Source organism: Strix uralensis, chromosome 5, assembly GCF_047716275.1.
Source record: "Strix uralensis isolate ZFMK-TIS-50842 chromosome 5, bStrUra1, whole genome shotgun sequence".
NCBI lineage: Eukaryota > Metazoa > Chordata > Aves > Strigiformes > Strigidae > Strix > Strix uralensis.
This window is the reverse complement of record NC_133976.1, coordinates 19270988-19298196: the sequence shown is the minus strand read 5'-3', so window position 1 is coordinate 19298196 and position 27209 is coordinate 19270988. Positions and strand designations below refer to the sequence as shown.

General features: G+C 37.1%; 1 protein-coding gene across 6 annotated transcripts in view; it reads right to left on the bottom strand.

The window, feature by feature from the left end:
- The window catches only part of TAFA5 (TAFA chemokine like family member 5), a 458203-nt gene that overhangs the window by 68843 nt on the left and 362151 nt on the right, over positions 1-27209 (bottom strand). For 3 of the 6 annotated variants that reach the window (XR_012629139.1, XR_012629142.1, XR_012629143.1), the window contains 2 exons: positions 13734-13861; positions 9301-9420 (listed from right to left, as the gene is read on the bottom strand). Coding sequence is in view for 1 of the 6 variants with exons in the window: in XM_074870054.1 (XP_074726155.1) it covers positions 13734-13861 (128 nt within the window). In the remaining 5 variants the exon portion in view is untranslated. The remainder of the gene's footprint in view (positions 1-9300; positions 9421-13733; positions 13862-27209) is intronic. The other 3 variants (XR_012629140.1, XR_012629141.1, XM_074870054.1) reach the window with 1 other exon arrangement.

Sequence of the window (27209 nt, the reverse complement as noted above, 5' to 3'; positions counted from 1 at the left end):
ATGACAACAGGGCCATCCATCTTTTGCATATCAGTCTAGTAGTTAGACCATTCATCTAGGATGCATCTAGGCCTATTTATCACAAAGGGGATTGAATTCCCAGTTCCTGCATTCCAGGAAAATGCTATGATCACCAGGGAAATATCTTGAATCAGACTATTTTTCACTCCTCTTCCAAAAAACTAAGCCACTGTGCAGCAAATCTTGAAGTCCCATGGAGAACAGATAGGGTAGTCTATCCAAGCCTAGTAGTTGACACTCATCAGGGAACAGAACAGAGGATACAGAACCCTCTCCATGAAACATATATGGCATTTTTATATTGACATTTGATAAAAAACAGCCTGAATAGATTTAATTGTCTTCTGGAGATACCTAACCTGTCTACATAGCCACTGGGGACAGAAAATTCAATGTCTTAGTGGAGATCTAAACAGGCACCTACTCCTCTGGCTGGATAGTAAACCAAAATCATTTACTCATGTCCTTGGCTTAGACATTTAGGCTGTGCTTAGTTATAAATTCAAAATTTGCATTTCTCAGGAAGAGATCTCATCATATAATTGATGTCCTATACCAAGCCCCAGGTGTGCAAAGTCTCACAGACAAAGTGAAAAGCTCATATAACTGACTTGTACCTGTTTTTTTCCCATGCTAGAGCTGTGTGTCAAACATCTAGAAGATGTTACAGGAGGATGTTCCCTCTTCACCCAAAGCACCCCTGTGCACCTCTCAGCTACAATAGTCCCCACACCTCAGGTAGTACCATTCCTTAAGACATCACCTAGACCACTAAATGCACCTTCAGTTGTATGACTCACTTCACGTGGAAGACAGGAATTTAACTCTGAAGTCTGCAAAATATCATCCTTCATTAAAGTATATCAGTGATTAGGCATAATAAAAACAACCATTCAACCTCACCCTATTTAGCTGAAAGTGTCTTTCAGATGTGTGACGAAACTCCTTTAAGGGTTATCTAGAGGGAAAAGGATTCAGAAGGCTACCTCTACTGTTATAAGAACTAAGTATCAGTCTTCCCATAACCCTGACAACTTTGTTTTTTTCTTTTTAATATTTGACATTGACACACTGCAGTATGTATAATTCTTTTGTGGCTGGAACAATTATAAGAATTGTTCTGTAAGGGAAAAATAAACTATCAAAAGAGATTCTCAGGACTTCATGGAGAAAAAGCAAAAGAAGTAAGAAGAAAAAGGAAAAGAACAACAAGAAGCAGCAGCCCTCAAGGATACTAGCCTATGTGGAGATTTACTCATTCTCACTTTATTTCAAAGTAATCAGTTGATCATTTTATTATTGTTAATGATTTCAAGGATATAGGAAGTGAGTTCATTCTGTCTTATGTCATGTGTATTCTGTTTCCTGCAATTTAGTGGAGACACCCTCCATTTTCTATTTAATGACTTGACTCTGCACATTTTTTACTACTAAGTCCAAACTTCCTGATCATAGACTTATTCTACTGAAGGCCTAATTCTGGCTACAAGATGCATAAGACTGATGTAACACTGAAATGAACCCTACCATCCGTCCATACCTTTTCAGTCACATGAAAGATTAAGTATTAGTCCACAGCACAATCCAATGACAAGTCTGTCTGTCTGAACTGACAACTAATCTCTGTGAGAAGAATTAAGTGTGTCTGATAACCCAAAGCAATCTCAGAGTACCACAACTCTTCCACTCACGGTCTATGAGTTATTCCACTATGGCTTTTATAAAGACGGTTAAAAAAATCAGAACATTAGAGCTGGTAAAGATCAATCAATAAATCTATTTCATATCCTACCAATACAAGAGTGATCCCCACAACACTCTTTCTAGGTCTTTGTCCAAGCTAGCTTTGAACTGAAAAATTGTTGGAGTTTCCAGCTCTGAGAAAATATTCCACAGTCTAATAGATTGAACTGCTAATCTTTTTTCTCCTAAATTTCTCTGTATCCATATTTTCATATTTGCAGGCCACCTTATATGCTTCATCTTCCTCTATGATTTTGTGATGTTGAGTTAGTCATGGATTGTTACCAGTTTCATCTCTGTCTCCCCTATTAGACACCATTTTGGTCAGTTCAACAGATCCTTTTGCTTTATGTAACTCTACACAGACAATTCTACATGTGTTTGGTTGTTCTTTAATTGTCATGTGGGATTAGGATATGTTTTACCTACATTTTCACAGGAGCTATCATCAGTTACATTTCAGCTCCTTCAGAGATTTTTACATTACCTTTCAATCTTTATGGGTATCTTTCTTTTAAATTCCATTTAAGCCTTAATTCAGTCAGACTTTAGTTGCCAAGCTTTTACACAAGGCAAATTGAAGTAAAATAATTTTGGGGGCAGACAGATCAGGACATGAAGATTCATAAACACCTGAGGAGAAGTTCCAGAGGTATTCAGAAATACCTTGGTTTGAGAGGTAAAACAAATAAGCTCTAACACTATCTGAAATGAGTGTTTCAGCACCTAAAATATGCTATCAATGCTCAAACCATGCCTAAATCACCTGTACAGCTCTGAATCCAGCATAAAAACATGACCAAAGGAGGGGAGTACATCTCTCAGGTCTTACACATATTCAGTGGAGAAGAGAAAAAAAAAGAAAAAGCAGCAGTAGGATCAGTACTCCGTGCTTCCTTCTCTCTCAGAGAAGTCCCCTTCTTACTAGGCCACAAACTCAGGTTCCTTTATACTTATTTTCACCTGGACCCATCAGTCTTGAATTGCTTTCTGCACAAGTTTCCAAAAGGACTACAAAGGGTCCTCACCTGGGATACGCCCCAGTCTGGCAGGTAGTGTGATTTGTGGAGTAGTGTGGCAACCTACTCTAGATACTGTGTGCATAATCTATGGATATTCTTATCTTGTTCTGTTTATCTCTGCTGGGTTGATACAGATCTCAGGCACTAAAGAAAACACCATACTGGGCGTTCATGATTCCCCTCCTAAGTACATTACCTTCCTAAATTTGGCCTCTATCACAAGATTTAGGATCCTAATTATTATTTGCATTTGGCCTCCAAAATTTACAACACACTTAAGCCCTGCAGATCTCAGCCAACTTCTTTTTAGCTACTCACAGAGATTAAATACTCAATTTTCACTGATAGCATGTTTCCCGCCCCTCCCTTCCCCTTTTATTTTTATGACTTGCTGGTTAGAACTGGCTCCTTGTAAGCTGGCTTTGGCTGTATTATCACATGTCCTGCTAGGTCTCAGGAATGTTCCTGCAAAAGAGTTTCCCTGCAGCAACATCCTGCTTCCTTTCCAACCACCAAAATGATTTCCTTAATATCTTTTGGTCTTTTCCAGTAACCATGAGTAGGAATAAATATTTCTCCAGAAATCAATCCGTCACCACATTATTCATATAGGGACAGCATATGATTTTAGAACTGTGATGTATGTCCTTATAAAAGCTTTAATGTAAACAGGGAAGTGTATTAGAGAGTAGAGAGATTACCTTTAAAATTCCCACTCCAGAAAAGTACAGCATCCTCCACAGTTTAGGACATGGGCTTTCAAATATCTTATCCCATTCACGTAGGGTACACCAGTGTATTTCATATGAGGAATGTATTTCATATGCTTTGTCTGCACCTCAGAGGCAACTTCTGGAATTCTTTGGTAAGTGCAAATGGGGAAGAATAGCAATGTTAGCTGAAAAAACTAGGTATCCAGCAGGAGTTGTTGATGGCCCAACAAGTGTTGGAATGACATAATGAACGCAGACATACCCCTTAGGTTTTGGCCTAGAATAATTTAAACTTCTCTGTATCTGTGTTGTTCTGGGTTAATCTGCAGTATTGTAATCAGATGATGCGGCTGAATACTAACCTGGCAAAAAGCGATGCCTGTTTGGCATCCCAGACATTTCCACAAGTGCTTAGTGCCTGCCCAAAACAGGTCAGGCATATACAGCCAGAGTGGGATGGGAGAATGGGACTGAGGCAGTCTGGATTTACATTGGTTTAGGCTACCATGAAGCTGCACTGTCAGTTGAAATAAAACGTCCTATTCTTCTATACTTTGCTGCTTGATTTTACTGTCCCACTCTTGCCTGGTTTTATTTGGATCAAGGATGAGCAAGTTTTGTTCACTTCCAATCTCCTGTCTCAGACATGTAACAAGACTGCTAATGTCTAATGAAACACAGGAATAGCCCAAGCTTTGGGCTATCACTTTACCATGACTCTGTAAACTGAATTGTATTTCTGCCTACCCTAGCATGCTCATATGCAAATGAACAGGAGGACTAGGTGAGAACAAAGTCTCACTGGCAGGAGTTAACTAGATTCAAAAACAGGCAACCTTATCCTTTGGGTCTGCCCCCAAGGTAAAGAAACTTGTGTGCAGACATAATGCTACTAAGTATCTGAGCTCTACACCAGATGCTAGATGAAAATACAGCAGGGGAATAGCAGAAAACAGAAATGTCTGTTACGTGCCTGCCTTTCACAGATTTTCAGTAACACTTAAGAGCTTAACATCTTTTATGCTTTTGAAATCATTCTTAATAAAATAACATTAGATCTTTCACAAATGTGTCACTTCCTGGGCCACCACGACCTCGATCAATACACTCCCGTTAACTGTTATTATGAGCTGTTCACAGGTCCTCCATCAGTACCTTGTTGAAATGGCAGTTTTCAATGTGACAGGCCTTTCTGAATTAATTTTCAAGTATGAATTTAAGAAATAACATGTCAAATGTATTATAAAAATCCCTGTACTATAACACCTATTTGATTTTCTTTATTCGCTGCTTGTTTTGTTCAGTCCAAGAATTCTAGCTTGCTTTGCATGATTTAATGGAAATCTTTGAGGGTATTCTTAAAAAAGAAACATTCCAAAATGGATATACATGTTCAACAGCTTCATTTTCTAACACTTGTACCATGAACATTCTCACTGCGCGAAATGGGTGTGTAATAATTTTAGCATCACTTTAAATTCTTGATGTTGATGTGACATATCGGTTTTCAACCTTCATAGTCTTCCATTATATGCCCACAAAAAAAATCATTTAAACTATATACTCACAGGTACTGTGTTGTCTTTTCCAGCTTTCTTCCTCATTTGCATTATCAAATCTATTTTTGCTTCCACATGTACAGTATCCTGTAGGTCCCTTCAGTTCAACTACATGACATACAGTATCTATTGAATCACTTCTTACAAACAGTGTGTTGTGCTACTTAGAGCGAATCAATAAATTGCACAAGCAATCTTCAGGGTTGTTTCCTCAGATAGTCTCTCTTTGTAATCGCTTATTAAATGAAAACTGATTTTCTCATATTCATGCAAGAAATCGGAACCTTCAGACAATGTCAATCTATCATGAAGTACACACAGTAGGAGTAGGCAGCACTGTATCAAATTGTCTGGTTTAGCCGATGAGGAGTGAGATTTAGTTGCTTAACACAGGCAGCTAGTGAACTAGCATCTCCTACATGGTTTCCACCTGGCACCCCACAACAACACTGGTCCATAGGTTCTATGCCATTTAGCTCACCCTGTGCAAGATGCCTTCAATATCCTTAAGTATCTGAATGCACTAAAATGACAACTTGAGGAAACTAAATCTCATTTAGAATTAATCTGTTATGCTAAGAATTGCCAAAACACAAAAAGACCCAATATTACCATTACTAAGATGAACATTGTTTAACTCTTCTTTTTCCCTTTCTGTCAATCTCAGTTTATTCATGTACTAATTCTTAACATGTTAATTTCTTGGACCAGTTACAATGTTATTTCAGTATTTGGAAAGGTATACCTAAATGTAAATGGTGACTAAGGTGCTAAACAACAGTAACAAAATCTAGTATCAGCTTCTTCACATCCACTCTGTGATGGGTCTGCAATTTTCCCATGCAATGGCCTGAATCATCCATTATAGATCTCAATTGTTTATGCCCTAGGCCTTCCATTTTTAAAACTCAGGTTTTTTGTTTTTGAGGAGATTCATGAGAATCTTACCCCCATATAAAAATGTAATTTTTACAGATGTAGTGGAAAATTACAGAATTTGGAAAGAATTTAAAATCAAATTGTTGGGCCAACTAGGCCCATTAAGGACCAACTTAACAATTTAGGCATTCCTTAAAATGCAGCTTTTACAGTTTTGTATATACTTGAACATTTTCAGATGTCCACAATTTATTGGGTGGGTTCACACTATGACATAGTACTCAATTACAAGTTACAGATGTGGTTTTATTTACATTTCAGAATTCTGTTTTCAAAGTATAGAAAAAATAAAAACAATCCCTGCAGTTGTTTGTGGGTTTGTTTGTTTGTTTGGGGTTTGTTTTGTTTTGTTTTGTTTTTTTACTGAAAACAGTATTTATTCCACAAAACCATGAAACAGATGATTGGAAACTTATTATTATTGCTTGGGATACAATCTGATTTTGTTTACAACTTAGAGTGACAGTTCAGGCCTCAAATAGATCAGAATGTAGCTCATTTTACAGTGAACTAACTGGGGTTAAATATAGATTAACCCATATCACAAAGAAAAATTATAGTTCCTAAGCATTGATCAGTAAACCAGTTTTACCCCACTGAATCTCAATCTGTCCTGTCCCTAAGTTAGCATAGTAAGACAGGACTGAACACTTGAAACAACCTCCCAATATGAATATGAATTAAGAAAAAGGAATCCTAAAAGAAGAGATATCTCTAGAAATCTTATCTATCTGAAAATTGCGTTTATTTATTTGTACAGGAAGTGAAATATCTTTAAAACAGTCCACACAGAAATAGGTATTCATATTTTCTGTAACTTTATAAAGCACAACAAAATGCGAGGCTATTATAATTCCCCATTAAAATCTGAAAATTTATGTTCTGAAAGAGAAGAACAAAACCTATGTTTCCCTGTTTTCTTCCATGGAATTATATGAAATGTTAACAAATTATGCTTTCAACTTAGACATTTTACTCCAAGTTATTCTTGGTCTCTTCTCAGGCAGTGTGAATCACTGAACTTCAGTAGAACCAGTATTCAGCATTCAGGACAGAGGAAGGGACCTAATCTCTTTAAGGTAGTTCTTCAAGTTTCTGCCAGCTCCTTTCAATATGAAGTCTACCAAAATTGCAAAACCTTTGCTAGCATTTTGGATTTAGGACTTGAAGATCAGTTACTTGCCACAAAGAAGTGTATTTTGATAAGTATGATGGTGAATAGAACAGGTGGGTTTCAGTACATTGGCACAACAAAGGAGTGCACAGCTTTGAAAAGATTGTACTAGTTGAAGCAGTACTGAAGCAACAGCATGGCCCCACTTTAATTAGGTTCTTCAGCTTTATAAAGATTTTATTTTTATTTAGACTCCTCTGTGCCTGAAGGACTTAAAACATGGGGCCACGAAGACCATACCACCACTCCACTTGTAAGCTTGTCTTCAGCTATATTCTTTTCTAACACAAGAATTAGAAACATGACCTTTAACCTCTCTGAGACTTAAGACATCAAACTCACATGCTAACTTGCTTGGAAATTAACAGATAGGAATCTAGTTCCAGTACTGCAATGATGACCCATTTGTAAATTATGATACCTTTTGTAACAATTAGAGCAATGGAAACTCTGCTCAGAGCATAAAAATCTCTTTGAAAGCCATGGAAATAAACAAGAGGTTGAATCTAAATAAACAAGAGGTTGAGTCTTGGGGTACAAATCTATGGAGTATACACTGAAGCACATGGCTATGATGTCAAGAATTGGTATTTTCTCTCATAATTAATGCTAGTACTACTGAGAAAAATATCAAATTAAGACAAAAATATTAGAAGGCTCAGTTAAAGTACTGGACCATAACTAGGACTGATCATGTAGACATGCAGTTAAGTTAGAATGAGATGTTAATTATGACTAACCTAGTTCTGGTAATTCATATGTACAGTCACACATCCAAATATCATGACTTTTTGATCTTAACAATATCTGCAGAAAATATTCTGCAGAAGGTGTTCATGTTCTATCCTTTCTCAACTTGGTATATAAATATAAAAGGTAGAACATAGAAACGTTTTAATATATAAAAGGTATTTCAGGCTAGCTTCCAATTATGTGGTAGTGGTCTCAGAAAACTCTCTTCAAATAGCAATTTTGGGACCACCCTACTGAGATCTGAGTTAGTTTTAGAGAACTTTGTGATGCAGAATGCCTGATGAAGCAATGGTCTCAGAGCTCATGAAGCTCTAACTGGCTGACAGCAGGAGTTAAAAATACATATGGTTCCTAGTAACAATAAGGACAGTGATTTTATTAAACCATGTCTCTAGAAATCCAACAAGAAATTCAGGGTGAGCATGGCTGAGACTGTTCTGTAAAAGAATTAGACTGAGTTAATGACCTATTTCACCACATAAGTGCATTTGTGAGAACTCTTTCTTCTGCTGCTAAGATCTCTCAAAAGCCAGTGGCAGGCATGCCATCATGAAGAGAGCCACACAGAAAAAGAGACAGAGAAGACATTGGGACTCACAATTGTGCATGTGCATGGAGTTTGAAACAAGGATGTACTCCTGGTCCTATAGCTTAAATATAGACAAAGATTCTGATTCCCCAACAGTCTTGGCTACAAATGATGGAAAATTCAGGATCATAACTTCCTGATTGTTTCTAAAAGCTGTTCTTTGGATTGGGATGAAGGGATACACCAGCCTCCTGTAAAATATCCTCCATAACCTTGGTCTGTATGTAGTGTTCCTGTTACAGTTAGGACAGTGAGGGAACTCAGTAGATGAACTGCTGACAAGTGGATTTAATGTGTTTATTTCATAAGTTGACCACTTCTGACAAAGGGGAAGAGGGGAACTTAATTTGGCATGGCATGCATGCCTGCATCATTCCACTGCTCTAATTTGGTGCTGCCTGAAAGCTTATTTTGGTGGGTATTGTGTCCTGAAATGACATGGAAATAGAACTGGAGGGATGTCAAAAAACTTCCAAAACCAGCTTAACCAAATAAAATCAGCTGACCTGTGGAGATGTGAAATGCACATTTAGAAACACTCAGAGCTGGAATGTAGGTGAGGCTAAGTACAGGAATGCCAGGATTATGTGAACATCTAAGAACAACATGAATATCACCATTAATGACATTTATAAATACCATATTTTTATTTTTAAGTTACTCTGAATTTCTAAACCTCTTAAAATATTAACTCAGGACTCCCAAATTCACTAAGGTAGGTAGCTAAGGATTGCTAATCTTATTTTTACTGCTGGGGAAACTGAGGCAGAGAGGTTCAGTGACTTACCCAAGGCCACAGAGGGAGTCACTGTCAGAGCCGGGATTAGAGCTCAGGAGTTTCTGGCTCCCAGTCCCAAGCTCAGACCACTAGACCATGGCCTCAGGACATTTCCCGCTGGTCTTCAGTCTAAAAAAAAGTAAATTCTCAAGTATGTTACAAGTATGTAACATAATATATATTTCTTTTTACTTTGAATGTAATGGTATGAATGAGAACACATTGCTCATAAGTCAGTGATGAAAAGCAAACCAGTACATTTTATCTGGGTTACCTTTATCATACATATGTGTATGATAAAGTTCTGCAGAAGAATCTTGAATTAAATTGCAGCCAATACGAACATCTATTGTATTTTTCAGGGTAAGGAACAAATTGTCTTTCCAACCCAGCCAGCACGTCATTTATATTAATGGTGAGGAATGTTAAGTTGCTCCGTGTGTAAGTAAACTCTATTAAGAAAGTCACGTCCCTTGGTGAAGCTAGATCCTTAGTAAATTTTACTAGCTAAGCACTGAGCTCCACGTCAGAGTAATTACACCTGTTATCCACTGTGAGCTCTCTCTTAGCTTCTTCATACTCCTTAATTTCCCACTTCAGCTAATTTAGCAGTAAAATCATAGAGGTTTTAAAAGGTTAGCTACTGAGGAACCGGTGCATGAATGTTCTGTTAAGCTCCATGCATTGAAATCACATCATGTAGAAGAAGGAATTAATTAAGTAACAATTAGGTAGTGATGGATCATTGACAACATATATACATTTCGGTGCTAAAATTAATCTCCCCTGTAAACCCAATACACTGTGTATTTTCTTATCTATAAACTGGTAAGTTTTATACTTGAAATATAAAACGGACAGGCTCTTCAGCAATATCTTAAAAATGAAAGTCATATCTTCTGGCACTATTGAAACTACATACTATTTAAAAATGATATAGGTTTATTTTTTTTTAAGAATTGAAAGAGTAATGAGAATAGCAAAAGGAGAAGAAATTTATAAGGCAGATGATTTTAAAGTGACTGTAAGGACATTTGCTATATGAAAATACTTAGTCTGTTGAAAGTGCTAACAATTGTGTAGTATTCTCTTGCTATCTTCTTTTACAAGTTGCCATATTGTTTCCTTGTATTGACAGTCAGCTGCTTAATACATAGATTGGCAGTTAGCCTGGTCAATGCTCAATTCTAAAAGCCTCTTAGCACATGAAAAATCTTTGGTTCATTCACACCTTGTAGCAAGGATGACAGGGCAGAAGTGGCATCCAGATCCATTTAGAGTATACTTTGAGTCTGATTTTCCTTTGCCTTGCACCTTGTGTAGTCATTTATAGCTGTTCAAAGTGAGCACAAAATGGATATAAAACACTGCTACCCATGTGAGGAGAGGATTCTGATTTGGTTGCATTATTTCCAGAGGTGATCACAAAAAGTGCCAGTCAGTGACAAAATCTGGCTCTGCATAGAAAGTCTAAACAATTTTGACACAAAGCATACAGTAGCAGCAGCACTTTCCAAACAATTTACACAAATTGCACTTTTTCTTTGGATTAATGGGTATTTTCATTTGCTGTTTGCTGGGTATTTTCATAGAAAAAAATACTAAATGTTAAACTCATCTACAGAAAAGAACACTATTTCTTCCTTTTTTTTTGTAGAAACATATTTAACTGTGAGTCCTAAAGTATATTCTCACATAAAAAGGAATTCATGTCCTACATAAGATCCCCACTAGTTCTACCTTTTCATGTGCTCCTTCTAAACTCAGTACTTAAAGTTACACTTCTACACAACCTCCTGGAATCAATGCGAAAGCTGGTACTATCACAGCAGCTGGTCTCAGTCCATCAGAGTTCAATACTGTTCTGGCTTTGGTGTGGGTGGCAAATTACTGTCTCAGCATTTAACAAACAGTGATATGGCTGCTATATGACCTACCACTGCTATGATAATGCAAGACCTATTGCCAAGTATCTTCAAGATAGAAACTAGTATTAAGAGGAAAGGCCTACAAATATTAGATTAACAAATGTGTGTTAACAAAATTGATAGTTAACAAGATAAGGACATAATCTGTCTGTCACTGGAGATGTGGTCAAGAATTATTTCTACTTAATAAAAGACATTTAGTGTATACTAATTAATTCAGTATGTTTGGACATTTATTTCCCCATACTACCTGGTGGCCATTTTTCTGGCCCTTCCCAGCCAGAAATCCTTCCTGTTACACTTAGATGCCATAATGGCCCTGGCAACTCAGGTGTGTTGATTAGGAGCGGAAATAGAAATTACTTGACTGCATCATCAGCTGTTGACTTATGAGTACTGCTACAGTAAATAATGTCTCTTGGTGTTTCTGTTAGAAACTTTATTTTCGTTTAATCACAGTCATGCACTTCATAGAGTCATCCTAAAACAATTCCCTAACCTATTACCATTGCCCAAAGCTTACCCTTCAATCAAGCGGCTAAAGAACAAATGAACATATTTTTTAAATTCTTAATATTTTAGTAATACTGTATTATAGATTGGGTTTCTTGGGCTTTTTAAATTTTTTTTTCTTTTTTCCCCCTTCCCCTTCTGGATTCAGTGCTTCTTTAAGTATTCTGAGTTGCCAGTCTGCCTTGACTGAAAAGTACTGTGTTTGTTGTGTGTCTGCATGTGTGATACCAACTGCTGAAGACTGCTTTATGTTAGAAGAGGGCTTATGCTCAGAGCTGTTCTACAGTTGGCTCTCTCGCAGAATCTCTCCTCACCAATGACAATGATGTCTCTGTGTGTGGGAGAGTCTGTTTTAATATTACACTTGCCATGGACTTAATTTTACTGATGGGGCATGATTATGATTTCATTTACATTAATCAAAATCATGAGTCATTCCATTGCTGTCAATAGCATTAAAGGCCTATACAGACAAGTAAGAGTTCAGAATCTGGCTTCTGGTGTTTAATCTGAGAGGATATCTGAATCACTTCATTAAAGATAGATACTAAAGGATAGATCCTCTGCTTACTTTGCATTACTCAGTTATGTCATCAGCATAAAACATCAAATAAAGAACTCTAATGACAGCTGGCAATGTGTCATAATACATGGGTTTTCTGTTTACCCTGGGTACAGAAAATACGCCTGAATTAACGAGATTTAAGATAATATTTCAAGTATGACAAAGTTACCCTATTAGGTCTCTTTGCCCTTGGAAGTTGTCATTAATGTTTCAAAAAGTTATTTCCTTCCTTTGTTGCTTTATGTCACTCTTACATAACCTGAATGCAAAAGATCTAAAGACAAACAATATTTAAGTAAGACCTCAGAGACTGAGTTCAGTTTTATAGCCCTGTCCATAATGAATACTATATCTGGTAAATACAGGAGCATCAAAACAGTGATCACAATTCATAAAGTTTGTTTTGTGGGTATCTCATAAAGCACTATCAAATCTTTATTCTTTTTTAAAAAGTGAAAAACATGTTAATTTTCCAAAATACAGGCATTCTAAAACAAGAAAAGGTTTTGTACTGGTGTCTGTCTCCTGCTCAGACAGAGAAATTGTGCAGGGGATGATGGGCATTAATTTAGTCCTCACTGATAAGTACTTTTAACACTAAATATTCTTGAAATTGCACTTATTTAAATACACTCAAGCTCCATGTAAATCTAAAAAAAGATCATAGGGGAAAAATTATTTCAAGAGGTCTAACAAGCTATCAGAATATTGCTCTATTATATCTCTTCAGATTTTTTCCGTTTTTTTAAGTCAAAGAATTATTGGCATTAGAGAACATTTTCTAGAAATCTGTTTGATATATTACAGGCCCTAGAAACCATTACTGTTGTATATACTCTCAGCTTCACCTCAAGCACATGTCCCAAGACACCAAATCAGAGAGTTGAGGGTTTTATCAACAAACCAGGACCAAAAGGAAGCCAAAAGAAGGGATGTTTTAGTATGTTTTCTGTAGGTCTCACTGATCGTCTCACTGAAAACTAAAGATCTACCTGTTCATCTTGCTTTTCCAGTACAGTGGGAATAGCAAAAACATTTTCTCCCCAATTCCCAACTAAAGCTTTCATTTTACCCTGCTAGACCATGTGTTCAGTTTTATACCCTACACTTCCTCAGCATAAGAAAATTCTTGTACAGTGAAACAATAAGACACTGTCTTCAGGCTGAATACAAATGTTAGTTAAACCACTGGTGCCTTTTAAGAAAACCTTGATATCATTTCCACTCTTAGTAACCGTGGGAATTACACATTTTTCTTGTCTTTGTGATAACATTGCTGTGTATTTCAGTAAGCACAGTTGAGCACATAGCTTAATTATAAGGCAACAGACTTTGCATATCTGTGCCGAAAAACAATTAGAAATCTCACTCTTTGTTCTTCAGTAAACTAAAGTGAATGAGAAACCGAAGAAATACGGAACAGAGAAGTGACCTACCGTGGTTGTCTTTATCCGTCCTCCTGGTTGTGTACAGGTCCAGCCTGATTTATTGATTAGCAAATCACAGCCTTCTCCTTCTAAACATGGAAGCATTTCACACCACTGTTTTGTCTTGATAATTCGTGCTATGGAATAGAAAAGAAAAAAAAAACAAACAACCAAAAACAATTGGCAGAAGAATTCACATTTCACTTATCTCTAAACACTTTCTCATTTGAGTTGTCTATTTTCATCATCTGATAATGCAGCCATAGGTTATGATGTAGACAGCCCTAGGCAATTTACAAAATTATTTACAACTCCTGCTGTGCCAACAAATCTCATAATAAAAATAGAACTTAAAAACCAACAATAAAACAAAAGTCAGCTCTGTTGTAAATTGAAAGGACATAAAAATTAGCTAATCTTCTAATTCCATGCTCCTTACAGTCAAGTAAATATTGATGGGTGGGGCTAACAACTGAAGACTTACTATCCTAACTAATCATTATGGTAGCCTAAAAGTGACCTATGACTGGGATCCATTGGGTTAGACTCTGTATAAACCTGAGCAGACACTCCTTATCCTGAAGTGCTTACAGTGTAAATAGACATGAGACACTCAGTGGAGAGACAAAAGCTATAATAAACGGGTAGAGGGGTCAACATAATGACAGGAATTGTGAAACTCTGTGATACTTGCAATGGTAGGGGCATATTTAGGGGCAGGAAGTAGGAACATAAGAAGGACAGGTGTTGAATGCAGTAAAGGTTGGGAAATCATGGGGAAGGAGACAATAAGCAGAGGGAAAAGACTGGAACAAACATCCTACTACCCTATTACTACAAGGGAAAGGAAGTCTAGTCAAGAAGGTCCCTAACTCTCTGAAACATGGTGTGTTGTGTGCTTTGTGGCTCCTCTTAATGCTTGTGTCTCTGGTAAGCTGGCTCTGCAAAATTTCCTCAAGGTCACACAGAGCAAATAGTCTTGGAACAATAGAGCTCTGACTGCATTAAAGTAGATGCAGAGGAGCTGTAAGGAGAATTTTTTATTCAAGGTAGTGAGAAAAGGGGCTTTAATTCCTGTAGACTTCTTTCTTTCAAGTTCACCACGGTAGTATCTGGGTTCCTTATCATAGAATATTAAGCAATATTAAGCAGTATTTCATTATTCTTTCACTCTCCCCATGTATGCAAAATTGTGGGGTGGAGTGTTAGTTTGGGATACTTTTTATAAAATACATATACAGAGATGCACTCACTTGCATGGTGACATATACTCATGCTAAACAAGGTAAGGTCCCCCAAACAATCTATCTTTTGCTCAGACTGTAAACTTTCAGTCCACAGAAAACGGTCCTCAGTTCCCTCAGAGATCATCTCAGCAATGCCAGACTAGACTATAAGAAACCTCAGTTTGTATATAAGTGTCCCAGGATTCAAGGGATGAAGAAGTCCACATACAGGGACACAGATCACGTCTTCCTCTGTGTTGATGTGTGACACCAATACATGCAACCTATCTTCAACAGTCATGAGCCCAACAAAAAGAGAACTACAGGAGAAATACTTAGCAAGATAAGTGTACAGGAAGCTTAAAATACTCCAAATTAATTCTGGGTCCAGGAATCAGATATTAAAAATATATATTTAATAGTTTATAAAAAAAATGACCCAAATTAATTTTGGGTCCAGGGAGCATTTATTAAAAAAAAAAAAAAAAGCGGGCATTTATACCCAGTAGCAGTTGCAGCTCTTGATGATCATCTGAATGTGTGATTCAGCTTCCCTACACCCCTGACTTTCTCTGTCTGGAACTACTTAAGAATACACTTCCCAATGCCAGAGGATCATGGCAAGAAATAGAAGTGTAACATAAAGTCTTGTAATAAAATCCTTTCCAATATTTTGACATGAAACAACTTGTGTCCTCAGTCCCGGTACAACTGTTGGTAAGCTCTAGCAATATAACGACACTGATTTCTTTCAGTGGAAGCTCAATCTGAAATTCATATTAAGATTTTCATTATAAAAAACACTTTAGCTCCCAAACGTCTACATAGGAATTTGCACTGTTCATTAGGCAATATATATATCTCTGGAGGAATGATTCCCAAACAATTTTCATAACTAGAATTTTTTAATGGAAATCTACTATGTTTTTATAGCACATAATATACAGAAATCTGGATTGTGCTTGGGGTCCATAGGTACTGCTCTGCTGAGAATTGGATCATATCAGTTTTTGAGGCTAACATCTCCTATGTAACAGGTAATAGCCTCATCCTTTCTGAGTGAAGGCATGCATCCAGTTGCAGGCTTTATAGGAAAAGCTCAGTCAAATGTTAACACCAAACCTCACCAATTTGCATGCACATATTTTGTAATTCATATATCAAATTGGCTCTTTCTATCAATGTTTCAACAATATGAAGGATCACTGAAAGACTGAATAGTTAAACTCAAAAATATGTACTAGATTGCCTCTACTATCTCAGGTGGGAGGTTTTCCTGGAAACATAATTTGAACTAATAAAAAAAAAATAAAATTTCTCTCCTCTGTTAATTACTCTCAGTGTTTGCTTGATTGCTATCTCAGAATGCAGCTATTGGTAACATCACAAATATATGGAGTCCTTCCTCTGGCTATTGGCTATATCCACACAAATTTAGAACACACCAAGAGTATTTTACAAAACAAAGTGTAAACCATTTCTGTGTTAAGTGTATAGACTAGCTCATGCATTTAGGCCTTGAGAATGGGAACAAGCCCTTTTGCAGAGAAAAACTACTCAGGTCACATGGTTTAAAGCAAATCAGTATCAAACCAGTTTATTAATTTATTAATGACACACAACCAGCGGCAGTGCAGGATCAATACCAGTAATACAAAAAAGTAAACCATAGTACTAGAGACGAAACGTTCATAAGCCCCTGGAAATTCCCAGACACCCTCTCAGAACCGCAGGCCCTTCTACCACAGGCACAGGATTCTGCCAACCCTCCCACCCCTGCTCCCGGGTGGTGCCTGCCCCTTCCCTGCTGGCGGGGGCAGCGCTCTGGGGCAGGCAGCACCTGCCCGCCCCTGCCCCCCCGGGGCTCCCCCCTCCCAGTTACAGAGCTTCACAAGTCGTTTGACCCAGCTTTTCTACCTGACTGGCGCTTTGTTTCAAAAGCCTCACAAACACACCCGCTCTCACATCCCCTCTTAACAGGCCCTGTTCTCTGGGCCATTTGCCAGAAGCGGCCGGGCGGGCACCCTCACACTTAGGTATAAATTGAAGTCTGTCACACATGCAGTCACAGTTGCAAAAGGGAGGCCATCTTCGTGTCTGTGGGATCACATCTATCTCTGCATTTTCACTTTTCAGTTCGTCCATTATAGCAGAGTATCGCCGTCAAGCTAAATATGTAGTCTAGGGAGGGAGCAAAGCATACAATGATTTTATCGGCACGATATCAAGAATTTCTATCAGTAATTGAAACTGAGTTACACTAGTCAAAGCAAAGGAATACAGTGTATTTCCTGAGTCAGTCTAGTTGCCTTTTTACTGCCTATATTCACCAGGGGTGAAATTCAGCCCCCTGCAGACAAGACAGCAAAAAGCCTATCAGATTCTTCAAATCCACTCCAAGCTCCGTTATAAAGAATTAAGTGGTACTTAAATGATACATAGGCTTTGTGCAGACCTTCTGCAAAGAACTGAATTTTATCTTAAGAATCTGAGCTGACACTACTTTGCATCTCTGAAGAAGGACTGTGCCCCTTCACTTAAACTGAAGTTAATAGGAACTGACGGTGCTCAGCACATGGTAGAATTGCTTTCCCAGGTAATATCATTTGAATGGGAGAACAAATAGAGTCTACCCAAGGGTTTTTCACACAAACAGTTCTGAGGAGTTGCAGGCAGGCCAGAGGTTATATCAGCACGACACCAAGCTACCCACCAAAGTGTGTTCTTAACTGTTCTGTTAGAGCAATTTGCAATGAATTTCCAGTTATTAGTAAAAATAAATAAATGAAAGTCTCTATTCATGATCAGTATAGTCCAATTATAGACTCTTTGACTGAATAGTGTTTCAGAACACCACAGATTATCTTCTGCTAAATACTGCAACTAGATACATTTTGTCACTAAGCTTCCCACCTGGTTTAACATTATATATATATATACTTTCCTATAGAAAATCAACTTTATTTTCTATATGGTCTTTTCACACATTCACTCTACATTCAGGCAGTTATCAATTGCTGCATCTCTAGTCAATCTTATAACTGAAAATCATGAACTTTTTTTGATAGTAAAAAAGCGAGCTGAATCTTGTTCAGCAGCAGTAAATGCAAAAACTTACAGACATCTAAAGTATGTTAGATTAAGACACTCAGATTGTTACAGTTTGTTTTCTCATATTTTTTTAAAATGTCAGAGAGTGAACTTGGAAATAAAAGTAAAAATGTATTTTTTTTCATCCAATAAGAATATTGATTAAAACGACATTTGGATACTGAGACATGATTTCAGAATACATTGTGCTCCTATGCATAAAAGATGGTGTGTGAAATGAATATTTACAAATCATAATGAAAACCATGGTAAAAGAACCTAAATAAAGTAAAAAAAAAAAAAGATGGCTTAGTTGATGTTTATCAGTCAATTCCAGATGTCTGAAGAAGTGAATGGAAGATTCTTTGTACTGGAGAGTAGGGAAAATTTCTCCTAAACCCAAGCAGAATATTCCATTTTGAAACATGCTTCTTAAATGAGAGCTTAGCTCACCTACAATTCTTACAGAATGATGTTCTCCCTCACATTATTTTTTTCAATAACTTGTAGTACTTAATGCAAGATGTAAAGTATGCACTGGAGAAAATATTTCCTTTTTGATTTTCATACATTATTTCACTTTTGTTTTTCTTGAACTTTGAAGAAAGATGATCAACATACTGATTCCCAACGTTCAGAAATGCCTTTGGATTCATCAGTTTAGATCTAGCGAGACAAACACATTTATTCTAATGTTCGTCTCTTGCCCTATTAACTCTAAACAGGACCCATACCTTTTATTCACCTTCAACTGATCCCAACTGGTTCCATCATCCCACTCCTCTCCCAACTGCTCTGTTTTCTTTACCTCATATTTTTCCTTTTTTCTTCTTCAGTTTTTTTCAGCTGTAGCCTTTTGCACCAACCATTTCTCTCCTCTGCCTGACTTAGTACATATACACTATCTACCTATCAGGGATCCCAAAACACTCTGTGGAACTTACTATGTTTAGCTAGTTTTACCTATGACTGGTAAATGCTGTTCATTGTCCCCATTTTGCACAGATGTTAACTTGACCAAGGTCACACAAGAAATTTGTTGCAGAGCTGGAAACAAAACCTCTGAATTCTTGGTGGTTGCTAGTCTGGAGACCTTTCTCTGTCCCATTTTCCTTCAGAAAGAGACCATGCTTTAATACATATATATAAGAAATTAAACAACAGCAACAAAAAATATGCAAAGTAATAGGCTTTTAAAAACATATATCAGTTAAATTGCAGCAGCAGCAAAGAGGCCAGCAGAAACACAAACTGAACCACAGTACTTTAATAAGACATTGCAATCATGAACTGTCTTTAGAGCAGCAATTTGACTGTAATAGTGTATAAGCCCCAAACGTTAATCTATTTTACTATACAACAAGGAAACATCACAAACCTTGGATACCTTTTACAGCAGACCTTCTGCTCCACTTAAAAAACTGGAAGCGGTGCTAATTCACAAAGAGTTAGCTCGTCTCAATTATTTATAGGGCATCTAGACCAAAGACTATTTAGTTCTAAGAACAGCAATATAGCAATGTCTAGACATCCATTTTATCATTTAGCCCTTGCTGTCAAGATTGGGAGGGATACTTGAGCTGAAGTTGAGAAATATATGGAAAAAAGTTATCTTCTGCAGGCTACAGAGAGGCTACAAATTGAGACCAGGTAACTAAATGAAGAGTAAAAGGCTGAATGACAGGGCAGAGGCTTTTCCTGCAGTTCACCCCAATCATAGTTCCAGTAAGGGAGAAATGTTATTGCAACCCCAGGGTTGAGAAGACATCTTCAATATTGACCTGTTCCCTGAAAAAGGATAAAAATCTTGATTTACCATAAACAGTTCAGATTGCACCGTGCGCAACGTGTACTTGGGAGGAGCAGGATAATAAACAGATGATCTCCAAATTATGCAGTCATCCATATCACCCTAAACTAGGACTTCATAAGGGGCACTCCTGCAGTTATATAAATGGTCCCTAGGAATTCAGCTGTGACATAAGAGGTTGCTGGATAAAGCTATCTGAATATAGGATTTTACTTAGTAAACCACAGCCACATAGGTTTAACTTTAAAACTACTGCATTTAGCAAGGCATCCAGGCATCTGTTTAATTTTAAAGTACCTAACGTTTTGCTGAATCTTCATAAGACTGTAAAATAAATATATACTGACAGCTTAGGAGGGAGAAAGTCCAAAGGTATTCCACAAATCAGAAATTATTATTAATAATATTAATAATAACATAATAAATCCCCAGAACACAAGACAGAGGATAAAAACCACAAACAAGCAAACAAACAAACAATTAAGCAAACAAAAGCTGAAGTAGAATCCTGATTCTAGGAGCACTCTCATGAAATTCAACAGCTCTTATCTTCCTTCCTGTTTGTATCTCCAAATAGCAGAATTTCCTCATTATGATGCCCCAACCAATAAATAAATAAACAATGAAAATAAGCATATGAGAGTAAATGCACAGGAACACAAAATATCTCACCTTCTTCTAGTGTAGAAACAAGCATGTATTTATCTGGCCTCTCGCTTTTCAGTTCTCTGTAAACCTTAATACTATGTGACTCAGTGATGTAGTGACAGGTAGCTTAGATTTGTCTACATCCAGATGTTCAAATATTTGCATGACAGGAGCACTATCCTAAAATGGAAAGTGTCCTACAAATCAGCTTCACAGTCAAATCATGTCTGTTTCCATTTTAATTTTCAAGGGCCAGTTTTCTTCTATTTATAATTGCTCTCACTTGAGATTGTAATATATCTCCACATTTGTTTTCAAGCCCTTAGCCTTTCACTGGCAATTACTACAATTGTTTACACGGAAAACTAATACAGCAAATATAACACATATTTTTCAACTGCTTATAAAGCAATCTAACAGAAACAGAAAAAAAATCCAGTTTCTTTTACTAAGTCTCACAGGGTCACGACAAGCACCCTGACAGTCAAATACAGACAAAATCTACACGTTGAATTTTATTTAGGTACAATACATGTACTCATAGCTTCTTTTAAGTTGGTGGTTTCTAACTATATATTAAAATGCTAAAGGTTTAAAAAGGCAACCTGTTCACAACTTTGCTCAGGATTTCAGCACTTGCCTAAATATCCACAGATGCACATTTTCACTGGTTTTCAATCTGTGAATGATCTAGTGCTTCATTATCTGTGGGTAGTTAGCGTTTGCGGTCTAATAAGAGATGCTAATTGAACACCTAACCCTAGAGAAACCCTTTGTCAGGACTCAGTGTCTTCTGTTTCTGTCCCCTGCTGTTCTGCTCTGCTGTATTCAATTAGTGTGCTGGAAGCAAAGTAAAAATTACTAAAAATCTGATCTGTGATATGCCAGCAAAGAACCCTTCAGAGATCAGGTTTTCATCACATTTCACTTTGCTGCCAGCACACCGAGAACAGCAAATTTAACTGGAGAGGGACAGCAATTTCAGATCCAAAGAGGAGAATCTGAAGGCAACAGTGAAGGCTAGAGACAAGAGAGGGATATAATGGGAAGTAACAAGAAAACAGGTAATAGAAAAAAGAAAAAAAGAAGAATAAGGCAAGAAAGGAAGGGAAAAGAGGACAAAACCCAGCTATATGTAGCAGCTACTGAAGTAGATGGGTTAGGTCAAAAACTTGTGCAACTTGTTCAGTGGAGTCAGTAGGATGCTCTGGGTAAGTGAAGGCTAAAGACCAGAACTGTTGGGATTTTTTTCTCTTAAGTACACCAATTTCAGTCCTCTTGTTATGAGCAGAGCACTGCAGTGGAACACCAGATTTACTGTAGTTAAAAGAAGAATGTGAAAGAACTGGGCAGATATTCATGACCATCCCTATGTTATGCAGGGAAGGCTGGGCAGCTGTGAAAGAAGGAGGAGGACCCCAAGAACTCCTAATTATGAAGCATGTGAACATATCAAGGTAACCACTGAATAGACAGCAAAGCAGGAATTTAAAGGGGGAAGTCACAGCAGGAATAAAATATGCTCTAGGGTACGTGGTAGAGTGATTAGTGTCATAGAAGCTAAGAATAAAAGATTATGAGGCGGGTAGTAGAAAGGAAGTGAAGGAAGGGTGGCAGGAAGGTTATAAATCAACTTTACAACAAGTGTCTGAAAACAGACTGAGCCTCAGAGTGTAGATACCCATGGATATCGGTGACAAAGGATTCATGGCGACTTCATCCTATCTGCAGCTTTGCAATTGACTGCACAATATCTGATTCTGTACTCATGAAACACATACTAAAATGACAGCCAAGGATCAAGGTCCTTCTTGGGATTCTAGCTGTGGAGTGCCCGTATAACCAGGCTTACTAGGTATGCTTAATGAACATTGCACATGCTCAGTAAGGGGAAAAAAAAAAAAAAGGGGAAAAAAAAAGCAGCACTCTTCATTTGACAACTGCTTTTGCATGAACAAAGCAATGAGAATCAGAATATGAGACTCCATACACACAAGAACTGAAATCTGTTAGTCTTTAATCTTTTTAAAGCTCTTTCTCGGAATTTTAGTTAATGTTCTCCATGTACATTCAAAGGACAAGCATTTAGCTGAGTGGTTCTACTCTGGCCCTCATTGATTTTGATACTTTCCAAGTCCAGTCAGCATGTACACTGCTGCTGTGACATGGTGGCGACATTGTATTGTGCACTGAAAGAGATAATAATTCAGCTGTTCTCAAGTACAATGGGCTTCCTTTGTCAACAACCACAGCAATGGGAAACTTTGCCCTCCTTCTGTCACGTATGTACGAACAGAACATGCAAGCAAATTGAGTTGAAATGAGCTCAATGACTAGCACAGAAGGAGCTGAACAGCTGCTGCTCCGAGAACAATTAAAAGTATTAGAAAAGGAAACAGCAACCAGGCTGTACTTACTTCACACCACCCGTGATTTCCCTCTATTCCACATGACTAGATGTTGTGTTACAGTAAACTGTATGCCCTTTAGGGTAAGCTTGTAACCCCTTTTTTTGATCAGATAGTAAAAAATAGGCCATAGTTATGCTGGGGATTTTAGCACAAATCAATGCTACGTGAATGAAAATTAAGAAAATTTTAATGAGTGGAACAAGTGAAAACAAAGAGAAAGGAAGACAACTATATGGTTATCACCTTTCACGGTGAGAATACAACTAATATAACCACTTGTGATTCTTTTGAAATTTGTGTTCATAAGTACTACTTTGTCAATGTCCCAGGAAAATTGCCATAGTGAACTGTAATGTTGACCTTCAGATAGCTTGGAAACTGGCCTTTTCTCATGACTTCTGCTTTCATTAGCCACTGTTTGACCGACAGAGGAACAAATGTGCTTAAATACAGCAAAGATGTTAGTTTAGATTACATGCACTGAACTGGTACACTGTCCATGGGAAACCCTGTTACAGGGAGATGTGTTACACCTCGACTGCACAGTCAATCACACATCTTGTCAGACAGCAGTCTGACATCATGTCTATGCAGAACCTGATTTCTGGCTGACAGATGAAGGCATGTGAAGTTTTTTAATGTAGCTTTTCATATATATATATAAAATATTACTGTTCCTTAACCAAAACTTATATGATCTGAAAAATTTTTCCTGCTTTTCGAACTTAATTTGGGCAATTACTGGTCTCAAAACTTAGTAAAGCTTTCTCTGCATATATCTCAGTACTTGGCAAAAATTTTAAAAATTACAAATGACTGTCTTATATTTATATAAGGTTTCCGGTTTTAATTTATTTTTATAATATTGCACATAACATCAGGAGACGGGTATCCTAATAAGACAAATAATGTAATTCATCTCAAAAACTCAGCTAATGTGTGGATGTTTTTACCTTGCGCATGTAATGCACAGAGGAATTGATTTTCAAAGATTCATCAGATTCTACTTCATAAAAAATTCTTCCAATGTTTTATGTAGTACATACACTACAGTTCAGAAGGAGCTCTATAGCAGAGTCACTGATTAGAAGGAATAGTCTTTCTTCACCTAACAGGCAATATTTTATTTATTGGAACACATCCAGCAAATCTATGAACAGCCACAGAAGGTACTTTAAACACCAGTAGTCTCCTGGTCTCCTTCACCCTCAGAAAATATAATTTGAAGTTTTCAGAATTATTTCTGTGAAATCAGACTAGAGGGATTGGTCACAGGGTGGAAAAGGGGTAAATGATGCCTCTTTCCTAGGGCAGGTAATGCATGTGCTTGTATGCTACAGCCATTACGCTTGCAAGCGGGAGTCCTGTCCCCTATCAAAAGCAACACAGTGGAGGTTGGTTGGGCCAAAGGACACAGTAATAGAACAGACAATATACTCTGACTTACTTTTTTAAACTATGAACTCTGAAAATAAGGCCATAAGCACTTGTGGTTCTGCAGCAAGTGCTCACATTTTTAAAAACCAGACTGCCAGGCACAAAGCAGTTGACCAGGACAGGTCACTGAGAGTTAAAACTACTTTTTTGTATTGCACTCCTTTACAGGAAACATGGATTTTAAGGACAGAAACAACCAGTTACACTAATCTAATCTGATTTTCAGCTTTATAAAGGCCATAAAATTTAATCCAGTAATTTCTCTAATAATCTCAACAATATCTGGTTGAGATACAACATATCTTTTAGAAAGACATCCAGTATGGATTATCAGAGAATACTCACATTTCTACAAACTCTTAAGGAAGCTTAAACAATTTAATAGCAAAGACAAAACTTCTCAGTTCTATAGATTTCAGTATTTCCATGGGACGCTTATTTAACTCTCATAGGAGTATACTTCTTTTCCCTTACTAAACTCTAAACAATTGAATGGTCTGCTGTCAGCTAGAATAAGGCCACGTCCCTGACAAAACACTTGGTGTCCCTAAAGTTTAATAATCTGAATTTTAAATCTCTTGCTGTTGCTTTTTTTAACATTGAAAAGCATCTTAATCAAAATAAAACAAACTGCACATCAATACTGGGACACAAACAAGAGTTTTAACCCCCCCAAAGTTTACTTTGGTTCAGTGTCTCTAATCTTAGATTTTAAAAATGCTGATGGAAGCAAGTTAGAATACGGCACCTGCAGGAATGTCATTGTCTTCTTTTAACAGTAACTGAAAAGAGGTTTCTCGACTAACTCTTGCTTTATAGAAGCAATGGGGAAGCCTTATTGGAAATATTTATATTATGTAACAATACAAACAGTACAAGTTCGCAGTCCTGACTCAGGCAAAACTTGCAATGGGTTTCTTGAGGGTTCCTCTCAACAAAGCGCTGCTTGACTGAGTCTGCAGCTTGGAAATAGCCCCTTGCAGATTAAGAAACCACAACTGCTAGTTCTCTATGCCTCTATTAAGTATATTACTGAACTACTTAAGTGTTCATATAGTCTCAGTATTTTAAACATACCAAAATAAAATAACCTTCAAGAGGTCTTCCCAGGGAAACTTCACAAATTTTCTACACTTTCACACAGCAAATCTAAAAATGGCCTTTTAAATTATCCCTGTATGCATAATTACATAAGCATGTATGTATGCATGTATCTATGCATCTACTGTATTAGGAATAAAAGATGCTGTTACAACTTCTCTGCAATATTTTACCTCTGGTCAGCAGGATATCCTGTCTAACCACTGTAGTCATATGGGAAAAACAGAAATAATTTTTATTAAATTGTAGAATAATGTGCACACTTTCTACTGTTGGACTGAAAACCCACTTCCATAATTTCATCTGTGTTCAGAAGTTTAGAGCCTATTTACATGGCCTAGTTGCTGGAAAGTTAAATAGTGAATTTACAACACACTAGCCACTCTCCACTAACTCTGCTTTTTACAGCTTGAGGTGTACTTGTGTTACCACATTTCTCATCAATATACATTACCTGCTGCTTTTATAGACAGCTTTCCATGCCTGAGCAAGTTTGTTTAAAGATAGACCATGTATCCTTATCTATAAAATTTGCAGCATGTAGATTAAATCCAAGGAGAGGGCTAGCAAGTGGCTTTCTGGTAGTAGGAAGGAAAATGGTCAGATAGTTTTTTTAATTCCTCTTTGTTCAAGAACAGAATTATGTATATTATTGTTAATAAACAGAAGATTCTTCAGATACCTGATGCCATTATCAGTATATTCTGTATCCTAGAATTATCTGCAAATTCCTATATTTTGACTAGTTGTTACTGATTATCATAGATTTGTTATTAAGTTGATGATTGTGGAGTTTAAGATAAGAAATAATCATGATTAAATAATCAAATAGAATTTTATAAGAATAGTAATTTTATAATAGTTTAAAAAAATAATAGTACAATGTTTTAAGTAACTGTGGAAATATTGTGCAACCATGTAATCAGTTACGTTGCTATGAGCTCCCTTGTAAAGCCCCAAACCAAAGCCACATAGGCCAGTAAGAAACATTAACTAGATAATTATGTTGTCAAACAAAGTATTATTGTTAGACTGCTTACTAAAAGTAATTTATTGTCTTATAGACTAGAAGTTATATTGTAAGAGAGCCTTGAAGCATGTTAAAGTTGCAATGTGAGCCAAAGTCCTTGAGACAAGGACATTGGGGGGTCTTTCTTAAGGGTCCACAGTCTGCGGTGGTCGTAAAAGCAGTCCCCAGGCTCATTTCAGGACTTCAGTGCGCATGACCGGAAAGATGTGTGGATATGAAAATGAGTTACGGGAATCAACATGTTTATGTATGAGCCCTTAATTAATATGTATCATTGTATCCTATATAAACAGCATGTTACACGAGTTAGGTGTGCATTGTTGGTGAGACGACTCCCCTGCACACCCGGCCGTAAATAAAGGAGTGTCTGCTTATCTACATCAAATTGGTGTCGATAAGTTCTTTTATCCCATTTTGGTGACATAGCAAGAGAAAAGGTAGCTATTTTTAACTGAGCTATTTTTAACTGTATCTTACAAAGATTTCTAAGTTCCTCAACTGTAAAATATTCAAGACAAGGCAGAATCATTTAATGAAAACAGACATAATAGTTGATCATATGGAGGCTGGCCATTTCTACCAGGTGAACTACTAGCAAGCACTTCAACTTGCTGAAAATGTATGCCTCATCCTCGTTTCAGTTATGAGAGAAGCACGAATGACACACACACAAATTTGTCAGCAAAGTATTCAGCAGTTTTACTGTGATATGAATGCCTTTTTTTTTTTTTT